General features: G+C 50.7%; 1 protein-coding gene across 1 annotated transcript in view; it reads right to left on the bottom strand.

Moving 5' to 3' along the window:
* Window positions 1–8,201, bottom strand: part of Lvrn (laeverin) — a 38,659-nt gene extending 30,458 nt beyond the window's left edge. Inside the window, 2 exon segments of the mRNA XM_013016015.1 lie at window positions 7,041–7,191; window positions 8,148–8,201. Of these exon segments, the coding sequence (XP_012871469.1) occupies window positions 7,041–7,191; window positions 8,148–8,201 (205 nt within the window).
* Window positions 8,202–11,546: the final 3,345 nt, after the last annotated feature.

Below are 11,546 nucleotides of genomic sequence, written 5' to 3'. Positions count from 1 at the left end.
CCGGGCTGGCTTTGAACCGCGATCCTCAGATCTCAGCCTCCTGAGTAGCTGGGATGACAGGCGTGAGCCACCAGCACCCAGCAAGTGTGTCATATTTAAAACACATACTTATATGGGAAAGTGGCTCAGTGATTGCCTTGCATGCCTGAGGCCCTGGGTTCGATTCCTCAGCACCACGTAAGCAGAAAAAGCCAGAAGTGGTGCTGTGGCTTAAGTGGTAGAGCGCTAGCCTTGAGCTGAAGAGCTGAGGGACAGCGCCCAATCCTAGGACTGCCAAGAAATTAAAAAATTAAAAAAAATATATAGGGCAGCCTGTCCCCCTCAGCCCGGACACGCTGCACACACAGCACCGCCACACGCAGTGTGCTGAGTGGACAGCCCACGGCAGCCACGCCCCCAACCTGTGTGCCAAGCCGGCCAGGTCCTCCTGAACCCCCATGGCCTGCAGGAAAGGTCTCCTCTGCAGATAGACCAAAGGAGAACTTTCTAGGCCCTATAAAATAATCAAGTCCAATTGCACAACATCAGAGAAAGAAAACCCAACCCAAGGGTCTCCTGGGAGAATGTCAGTCTTTAAACCAACATCGCATAGATTATCCGAGAGTGAAAAAGCACACCCCAGCAGTCAGCCTCGGTCCTCAAGTTCAGTCAGGACCACTGGCTCTTTTTTTTTTTTTTGGTCAGTCATGGGGCTTGAACTCTGGGCCTGAGCACTGTCCCTCAGCTCTTCAGCTCTACCACTTGAGCCACAGCACCACTTCTGCTTTTCTGATGGTTCATTGAAGATGAGAGTCTCATGGACTTTCCTGCCCAGGCTGGCTTTGAACCACAATCCTCAGATCTCAGCCTCCGGCGCCCGGCCACTGACATTTTTTTCCTCCAGAAAATCAATAGGAGCACTGGGGAAATAAAAATGTTCAGAATTCTGGAACTTAACCAATATCTTGCAGCAATCGGAGGAGTTGTTTATTCAAGAGTCAGGTTTCAGTTTTAGGGGGCGAAAAAAATAAATCAGTGAGCTTTGTGGTGATGGTCGGCCTCTCCCCAGACCCACAGCGGCCTTGAAAATCAAGTACACGAGGTCGGTGGAAACCCACGGGCTGACAGCACTGGAAAGAGCTAGAAGGGGCGGGAACACCTTCAAAAATTTGTTCTCCAGGAGTGGCTGTGGCTGGAATGATCTGGTAGCTTCCTGGAAGAGGCCATCTTCAAGCCAGTCTGTTCGACTTGCCCTAAGGTCTGCCAGGGTGAATGGCATTTCCCTAAGTGTGCTGGCCGAGAACGCCCAGAGGCAAGTGCGTAACATTGCAACCTGCCAGAAAAGGGGGGGGGGAGTGGGGTGAATAAGTAGTTCCTTACAAAGCTTAAAAGGAAAAAGCACAGGGCTGGGATGTAGCTCAGTGGCAAAGCGCTTGCCTAGCAAGCGCAACATCCTGGGTTCAATCCCCAGTACCAAAAAAGAAAAGACAAAAAAAAAAGGAAAAAGCACAGAAAGCCAGGCTCCAGTGGCTCACGCCTGTCATCCCAGCTACTCAGGAGGCTGAGATCTGAGGATCGTGGTTCAATGCCAGCCCGGGCAGAAAAGTCCTCGAGACTTATTTCCAATAAACCACTAGAAAACCAGAAGTGGTGCTGTGGCTCAAGGGGTAGAGCGCTCACCTTGAGCTGAAGAGCTGAGGGACAGCGCCCAGGCCCAGAGTTCAAGCCCCACGACCCACAGAAAAAGGGGGGCCAGCTCAGCTCCTCGTGTCCCGAGACGGCGAAGGCCGGGTGGGCGCAGGCTTGGGACAAGGCCACCAGACCCTCAGCGCGGAGGACAGAGCAAGCAATGGTTCCTTTGTGTGAAAATATCAAATGCACCTCACGAGCAAGCATGCCGACTCTCCCGAGCGTTCCAGAGATAACGTAACATTAAAACAACACGCTGTCCGCAAGGGTCCGACTTATTAGACAATCAGCTGCTATCATCCACCAATTCCATGCGGCTCAAATTAATACGTTGACCTTAACATCGGGTCCGATAATACTTCCCTCTTCCGCTGGAACAAAAATTAGTCAAATAGGCTTTTGCGGGTTTGCTCTGAAAGCGAAGCTCACGGGCCCCGGGTGCAGACGGCGCCCTCGGGAATCCGAAGTCGGCCCAGCAGGATTAGGTCGCGTTGGCTTTTGGCACATGGGTAAAACAAGCCGCCTTCAAAGGTGCTCAGAGGAAACAAATGCGTTGCGGACGGAGCTGACCAGAGATCAAGGGCTAAGTCCCAGGGAACTGCAGAAGAGCAGAGCACAGCTGCCCAGATGTCTTGTCCTAATTAATCCAGAAGGAGAGGGGAGGGAAGGAAGAACAGGACACATTTTCCGCTTGTAGGATCTCATCCCATGACGCCCCAGCCCACGGGAAGACAGATGGGCTGTCCTTTGGTGGAAAGGGACACCCGCGAAGATGTGGTGTCGGGCTATCGCCACGGCCGCCTTCTTAACCTTCCCCGGCTTTCATTTCAGACTGCCAGCCGGCGCCCAGAGGGATGGCTTGGATAATGTCAGTGATCATTAAATCCCAACGTGGGGCCAGAAACAGCGCCAGACTCTCAAAATCGCACAGGCTGTGAAAGAGGGGTTTTGTTTCCTGAAGAACCAATGGATGGGTCAGCGATGGTGGACTGTCCCCAACAGATGATCTTGCCCTCTAAACCCAAGACACAGTCAAAAGGAAGTGAAGGTCAGAGATGTAGCTCAGAGGTAGCGCACTTCCCTACCCTAGCTGGCTTAGAACCATGATCCTCACATCTCAGCCTCCTGAGTAGCTAAGATGACAGGCGTGAGCCACCAGCACTTGACTGCTTTTTCTTTTTTTTTTTTGTTGGTCGTGGGGCTTGAACTCTGGGCCTGGGCGCTATCCCTCAGCTCTTCAGCTCAAGGCGAGCACTCTACCACTTGAGCCACAACGCCACTTCCAGTTTTCTGGTGGTTTATTGGAGATAAGAGTCTCATGAACTTTCCTGCCCGGGCTGGCTTTGAACCACGATCCTCAGATCTCAGCCTCCTGAGTAGCTAGGATGACAGGCGTGAGTCACCAGCGCCTGGCCTATTAAGTTTCTTTAGCGATGGATGGATGGGTGGAGCCAGCTAAGGGGTGAAGCTGAGCATTGCTCCTACTCAGGCGCATATTACAATGAAGCCCATTTGTAGGAGCTGCGGGCTGATGGCAGAATTATCTGAGCTGCTGAACACTCTCTTAGAGCCACTTAAGAGGAATTACAAGACGTATTTGAAAAAAGTGAATACAAACAAGCGAAAAAATAAGACAAGTGAAAAAAAAAAAACAACCCCAAGGTAACTAACAACTCTAAAACAGAAATATCGTGGTTAGACTGTTGGTTTAGCAGTGACTATGCACACAGATCGTGATGGATTCAACCAAAACCACAGCATACACATTGCAGGAGTGAAAAAAGCAATGAAATGTGGTTGGTATAAGAGCGAACTGAGCTCCTCTTTGATGTTATCTTCTAAACTTGACAAATAAAAAAAATAGCATAAACTATATATAGGGTTGAGGAAAATGAAATTATAACCAGAAGTAGAAGAAGAAACAGGCTTGGGGTTGGGTAGGGCTGGGCTGGGAGGGGATTTCTGTTTTCTATTATGAGCTCTTTGGAATTGTTTGATGTTTTTAAAACTCTATGTACACATGCTGATAAAATTCAGGCCATTTCCAACATTTAAAAAATTACACTCAGGGGAAGCACGCTCATTCGCAAAAATGTGGAGCCTAACAAAATGTCAGGGTGGAGAAATGACTGGTTCATAACCTGAAACAGTCATTCTAAGACCTTTTTTTTTTTTTTTTTTGTCAGTTGTGGGGTTTGAACTCTGGGCCTGGGCGCTGTCCCTCAGCTCTTCAGCTCAAGGCCAGCCAGCGCTCTACCACTTGAGCCACAGCGCCACTTCTGGCTTTTTCCTTTTTGCTTATGTGGTGCTGAGGAATCGAACCCAGGGCCTCATGCATGCAAGGCAAGCGCTCTACCACTGAGCCACCTTCCCAGCCCCTGGAGACTATTTTTTGTTGTTGTTCCTATGAGGACAGGAAGCTGCACTTGGACAGGAGTAATCACCAAAAGACTAAAGTTTACAAGCGGAGCACTCAAACCCATAAGGTTTAAATGGCAAACTTGTTCACCCCTTGTTCTGAAAGACACCCGCGCCCCCCCCCTCCCCCAAAGAGCAGTAACTGCAAGACGCTGGGCAAGTGTCCGTGCCTGAATATCTGGAGAGAGCCATGACCTCCGTGGACACTCTCCAGAAGTCAGGAAGTCTCTCGGGCCAGCCAAGGGTCCTTGACCAAGCCAGGAGAAAATGGAAGCAGTCACAGGTCTTCCCAGAAGTGGCGGAATTCTCTCAGGGACACATCAGGACGGCCAGGAGTGCATTCCGAGGGACAGGCCGGGGGCCAAGGCCCCAGCCCCGAGGCGATCAGCCCTGCAGGACACAAGCCTGGCCGTGGGAGGTGGGAAGCCGCGCCAACCTCCGCTCCCGGGTGCCCGGCCCCCACCCGAGCTCCACCAGGCCAGCTGCCCAAGTCTGTTCCTTGCTCCCGGCCAGATCACAGCGCGCCCCTCCCCTCCCAGAGGGTTCTGGTACTCAATCTTGTGTTTCCTCACGTCGGGTTTTCTCTTTTGGCTGCTCCAAACCTCGCCCGTGGGCACCCACTTCAAAAAGACAGCGTGGCCATCTCAGCCAGTGACAGAGGGGGGGTGGAGCCCGGAACACGCGTTCTGTTGTTACTTAGACACGCCTCTGTGGCTGGGACCCCCCGACCTGGATAATCCCCTGGGCCTGGACTCCGAGGCTTGCTTCCTTCCGTGGGGATTGCGTCTCCTTGCCGTTTCCTACCTGGCCCTGGCACTGGTCTAGATTTTAAAGCTCCTCTCTGCAATCGCAGACTGTGCGACAGCCCCTCTCAGAGGGTAGAGCCGTCTGAGGACGATGATTGCTCCCGGAATGGACCCACCCTGGCAAAACCTTAATCATGCTTCTTTCGGGAAGAAAGACAGTGATCGCCATCCCCAAATTCCTGGCAAGTAGGAAGCAGGCATCCGGGTTAAATAGCACACGTGCCTACCACGTGTGTGCGTGCGTGTGTATGAGAGAGAGAGAGAGACAGACAGAGAGAGCGCTGCACAGGAATCCAGTCGACATTTTGAGAGGCGGAGTTGGGAGTCTTTATTGGAGAGCTGCCAACTGCAGGTAAGACCTTCTCCACAAAGCCCTGCAGCCCCGAATGGAGCATCCATGAAGCTCCTAAGGATAAAAAAAAAAAAAACCACACGTTTTGGGGGTGGGGATCCAATTCCAACAGAAGCAGACCATACCGGGGATACACCTCAAAATTTTCATTGAGGGGATAGTCAAGAGGTGGGCCAATCACAGCATTTAGGGACACAGTCAGAGGTCAGAGCTCTCCATAGCAAAGTTGCACGACCTCTGCAATTCAATGAATGGCCGCTCTCACCGCCAGGCTTCTCAGAGCTGGGTGGAAAGGGGCCTCCACCTAGCAAGGCACCAGTATGGGTGTGAGAACAAGACCATGTTGCTTAGCCCTGGTCTTATTTCAATAGAAATAAAAAGCAGCAAACGGGCCACAGCGCTGTCCTATGCTACTTCACGGAAGAACGGAGGACCATTTCCCCAATCCCTGGGGTGCCAGCACAAAGCCTGGTCCACACGCCACGCACCAGGAATGAATGTGCGGCTGCAAAACTTAGATCGCGTCCGAGAAATGGTACGTGGATTCTGTTTTTAGAAGCCTAATCATAACTTAATGCAATACGGGGAGCACATTTTTTGGGGGGTCCGGTCATGGGGCCTGAACTCTGGGCCTGGGCGCTGTCCCTCAGCTCTTCACCTCAAGGCAAGCGCTCTACCACTGAGCCACCTTCCCAACCCCACGGGGAGCACATTTAAAAGAGTATTTCACTGGAACATTTTCTGGAATGAATGGGCCACCCCCCCCCACTTTGTTTTACCAGCAGAATTGCATTTCGTTTCCTTTAACCTGAATGCAAAGAGCCGCCCCTCACCTGCAGCATGAAGAGGTTAGAACCCATGATCCTGGAGTCTCTAACATACTGATGTTTTGGAACTGACCTTCACGGGACATCACATTTTAGAAACTGAAAGAGATTAGGCTGCCTTTGCTACTTTGAAGGATTGAGGAAGAACACTAATGTTTTCTTCACACCAGAAAGGTTCTTGTTTGCAGCAGACTTCATAACAAGAGAAAAATTTATTATTAACGTACATTATTTCATTATAATACATGAGGGAATACACAGTTCCCAGCCAAGTGGCTTTAACGTCAGCTTAGGGAGCATACTCCACAAGTAATTCACATTTTAAAAACACGACCAGACGGGCTGGGGCTTAGTGGCAGGGTGCTTGCCTAGCATGGGGGAAGTCCTGGGTTCCATTCCTCAGTGCCACATAAATAGAAAAAGCAGGAAGTGGCGCTGCGGCTCAAGCGGTAGAGCGCTTGCCTTGAGCAAATCAAAGCTCAGGGACAGTGCCCAGGCCCTGAGTTCAAACCTCAGGACTGACAAAAAATAACTCGACAAGACAAAGGATTTTGGGTCTCAGGTGAAGATAAAGGGTAGAGACTGGTGAGTACAGTTCGTTCATGATGAACATGCTTGGCGTACCAGCTTTGTGGGAGGTAGAGTTAGGAAGATGATTCTTTGAGGCTGGCCGTGTAAAAAGTGTGAGGTGCTGTCTGAGACACAAGCTAAAAGCAAAAGGGTTGAAGGCGTGGCCCAGGCGGTAGAGGCCCCGGCCTCTCTCTTCCACAGAGCGTTGTCTTCGGCGGTTCACCTGTGATCAAGGTGGATCTCCCCAGTTTCAGGCAAGTAGAGGGCAGGGCCTTCCCTACACCCTTGTCCTGCACGGCTTTGTTGGCATTTGCTGCTCTCACAAATGGACAGGGAGGAAGGCGGAGTATTCTCGATGCGGTCTTGTTTCTGTTTACCTTCCTAGCCAATTATACTCACCCGAAGCAACCCAAGCCAGACCTGCCTCTCCCGTCAGGCAGAGCTCTACTGGGAACGCAATGGCGTCTTCTTCTGGATGGTTCTTTCTCAATGCCAGACTGGGATCCGTCATTTTGTGGAGCGCAATGGCGTAGACTCTTCCCCACGAGGGCTGTGTCGGAGATGGGGAATCATGCAATGAGATCCCTAGGTATGTCTGGCCATCATAATACATGCAATTAATGCTCCCCGCATTGAAAGGCACTGGACTGCTGTCCATGTGTAAGCCCTTTGTGGGGCCAAATACTCTGCAGGTCTTTACAAAATCAAGTGGGAGGCCGGTTCTGATCGTAATGCGAATATTTATTCCTGATGGTTGGCGTCTCTCCAGACTCCTCCTCTGAGCAATATAATGACTTTAACATGCTGCTAGAATTCACACATTGAAAGCCATTCAAGCACTTCAAAAAGAAATCATTATGAATTCCACCATGTTATCCAATACATTAAAATGAGCACTATTGATATTGCTCTGGGTACAGTGTGCACAGAAGGATGGACAGGAGAGACGGAGGCATGGATGGACACAGTAAGAAGGGAAGGTATTTATACTACACGCTTGTTTTTTATAATTTTAAGTATTTTAAAATTCGGGGCAGTGGATGTAGCTCAGGAAAGCACAAGCCAGCACATACAAAGCCCTAAGTTCAACATCCAGGACCACAACAAAATTTCTCTTGAATACTTTCGTTTGGTCAGTTGTGGGGCTTGAAGTCTGGGCCTGGGCGCTGTCCCTCAGCTCTTCAGCTCAAAGCGAGCACTCTACCACTTGAGCCACAGCACCACTTCTGGCTTTTTTCTTATGTGGTGTTGAGGAGTCGAACCCAGGGCCTCATGCATGCAAGGCAAGCGCTCTACCACTGAGCCACCTTCCCAGCCCCTCTCTTGAATACTTTTAAACTTTACAATAGTTTTAAGTGTCCAGAAAAGTTGTAAAAATACACTCACAGACATCCAGTTCTCGCAGGGCTACCATCTCACTAATATGGTTAGTATTTCTCTAACACAACAAACCACTTTTAGCAGTATGTCACCATTAACCATCCCTGGAGTTCCTCTGGTCTTCACCCCGTGTTCCTCCAGACTGCAGGCTTTCTTCTCGTCAGAATCCACGGGGGACATTATGCCACGATCCACCACGACCAAGTCTCGATGAGACTTGAGAACAGGGTGGATCGCGCCCGGTAGGCTGGCCTACGGAGTTGAGTCTTCCTGATGGTCGGATTGGGCTGAGGTTCTTGGAAGGATGAGCAGCAAGTTACCCCCATCTCCTATCGGGGCCACTGGGCCACCGACAGAACTAACTCCTCACGGGCGCTGAGCAGCCATGGCAGGCTGCGCAGGCTCCTCACCCGTGTCCTTCCGGGCTGGGAAGCCAGGCTTCACCTGTTTGTCTTGGTGCAAATACCTGCCATTCTTTTGTAGGAAGCTGCCCATCCCACCCCCCTTGAGGATTGAACTCAGAGACCAGGGTCCTCCGCGCTGAGCCACGGGGCATCCAACATCCAAAACGGCCCAGGAGCCGCGCCTGCCGCCTGAGGAGCTACTCCAGGCCACCAGACTCATGTACACAGGAGGCTCAGCAGTTTGAAGGCTCTCAGCAAAGGTCAGCCCACAATCCACACCCCACAGCGGGTGAGTTCTTTCCCCTCAAGCAGCGTGACGGGTGTCTCTAATTCTGTATGTCCCACAGGAGGGGTTCTGGGGGGGGGGTTCCACTCAGAAGCAACTCAGCAAGCAGACTCAGCTGTTTCCACAACCAATGAGGATCACACACACACTGGGTCCCAGAAGGGGCCTCTAATTCAGCCCCACGTGGGACCCGCCACTTTGGAAGGGGCAGCCACGGGCGCTGGGGGTGGGTGGTGGTGGGGGAAGACACGGAACAGGAAAACCACGTATTTACACACGGGAAGAGTGCGCCACGCATTCCTACCAATTCCAGTCGACCGGGTTGTGACTCTGCCTTCTCCTTTGAAAGGAACATAAAAGCACCCATAAAAATAACCTCCAGGAAGCAAAGATGCGCTACAAAGAGGGTTATAAATAGAACTACTACAGTTCCTGTCTCCAGACACCACGGCCGCTTGACTGTGGAAAACACTGGGACTCTCCCGTCCACAGAGCGACAGGTAGACCTCAACCTGGCCACGGAGAAGGTACACGCGGTGCTGAGGGGGGTCTTAGCGACCCTTAATTCAAGAGCTTTGGGCAGTTCAAGTGGGTGAGGGGAATATTCCAGAAGGGCATGGTTCAGGCAAGCACAAACCCTCGAAACCGTTATTTTTTAACTATCCAGTCATATCCCTTCCATGTGTGCAAAGGCCTCTTCCTGAAGCAAAGGCGCACAGATTAGACACAGAGCCACCAAATCCTCAGCCCAGTCAGAGTGGCGATCATCAGGAAAACCACAGCAGGGCTGGGAAGGTGCTCCCATGCATGAGGCCCTGGGTTCGATTCCTCAGCACCACATACACAGAAAGTGGCGCTGTGGTTCAAGCGGTAGAGCGCCAGCCTTGAGCTGAAGAGATGAAGGACAGCGCCCAGGCCCAGAGTTCAGGCCCCATGACCAAAAAAAAAAAAAAAACAGAGAAAGAAAACAGATGCTGGGGAGGATGTGTGGAAAAGGATCCTCAGTCACTGATCATGGAGTGTGAATGAGTGCACCTACTACCAAAATCAGTCTGAGGGTTCTGCCACAGACTCGGCACGGACCTCGTGACCCTGCTACGCCACTCTCCGCCATATCTGCAGGGAATGACACCTGCATACCCCTCCCTTTTTTTTTTTTGGTGCAGCTCTGTTCACAATTACCAAACTGGAATCAGCCAAGGTACCAGCAACTGAGGAATGGATAATAAAAATGGGGTCTGTCTGTGTCTACCTATTATCACCGATCTGCTCTCATCCATCCATCTCTTCATGTCTCCACAGTGTTCACATGTATATAACACTGAGCATTTATGTTTAAAAGTACAAGCATGCAGCCCAGTGCCAGTGGCTCACACCTGTCACCCTAGCTACTCAGGAGGCTGAGATCTGAGGATCGTGGTTCAAAGCCAGCCCGGGCAGGAAAGTCCATGAGACTCTTATCTCCAATAAACCACTGAAAAACGGAAGTAGCGCTGTGGCTCAAGTGGTAGAGCGCTCGCCTTGAGCTGAAGAGCTGAGGGACAGCGCCCAGGCCCAGAGTTCAAGACCCACGACTGTGTCCTTTAACAGCTGTGGTGGTTGTGTGCCGACTTGACTGGGCTACTGAGTGCCCAGATACTTGATCTAACACAAGTTTCTGTGAAGGATTTTTTTGTTTTTAATGAGATCAAGATGTAAATTGGCAGTGTGAGTAGAGCACTCTCCCTACGTGAGTGACCCCCCAAGAGCTGAGAATGGGAACGGAATGGGAAGACGGAACCCCATCCTTTCTGATAGAACATTGCTCTTCTCTCACCCCTGTGACCTGGGACAATGGCTGCCTGGGAACTGAACATTAGCCCTTCCCGAGTCTACAGCCTGCCTGTCCGGACCCCACGAGCATCCCTCAGCCTGCGGCTCCTCCCTCCCTCAGGTGCTGGGATTTGTTCTCTTCAATAGTGCGTGACTCGGTCTTTGCACAGTAACTTCCTGACCTACCGGCCCACCTGCTATGGGTTGTTTCTCTAAAAGAATCTTCCACAGAAAGGACCTTATAGGAACAGAAACCCTTTCCCATCCCTCTTGGCAGCTCTGCAGGACCCCAGGGCTTAGATCACAAAGCCTCAGCCTGTCTTTCGTTCATCTTTTGCTACTACAGTTAGTCTGGTAGTTACCACCGCTATATCCAGTCTTCCCGGCAGGCATGCGCTTTTTGTATCTCGTTTGTTATTTGCCCAAAACCACACATCTTTGTAATAAAATCGTTCTAGTGTGAAAAGATGATGCATCCCCCGAGGTTGTCACAGGCATGTGTGGTAAGTGCATTTTTCATTTACATTTTTGTCACAGAAGTTGGTATATTCCTTTTTTTTTTTAAGTTACAATATAGTCTCAGTGTCTTGTTTCCCCAAATGATCTCAAGCACTGGACACTGTCACCTCTTCTAACGTTTAACCACACAATGGGTGACCATCGAACAATTCTTCCTTCACCTTCCAGCCTAGCTGCTCGCGAGGGCAGACACTGTGATGTATGTATTCACTGTCCGCTGAGCTCCAGTACTATGACTCTCCTAGTGCTAATCTTTGTACATTATTCTTTTTCTAAAAAGCTTTATTGGAAAATGCTGGTTACTGTTACTGAAGTCAGGCAAAGAGAACATTTTCTTTTGGACAACGTGATATCACCCCTTCCCGCGTCTCCCAGTTTTTCCCTCCCGTATCCGCATGGCGGTCAGTGAGTGGCGCTGCTGCAAAAACAAACAAAGCTCGTTTCCATTTCCTGGGGTTCATTTCAATAAACATTATTCTTAATAATCTGCGTGCTCTTAGTAGG

The sequence above is a fragment of the Dipodomys ordii genome, unplaced genomic scaffold (assembly GCF_000151885.1).
Source record: "Dipodomys ordii isolate 6190 unplaced genomic scaffold, Dord_2.0 Scaffold29, whole genome shotgun sequence".
NCBI classification, from domain to species: domain Eukaryota; kingdom Metazoa; phylum Chordata; class Mammalia; order Rodentia; family Heteromyidae; genus Dipodomys; species Dipodomys ordii.
Note: the sequence above shows the minus strand (reverse complement) of the source record. Positions and strands in the feature narration are given on the sequence as shown.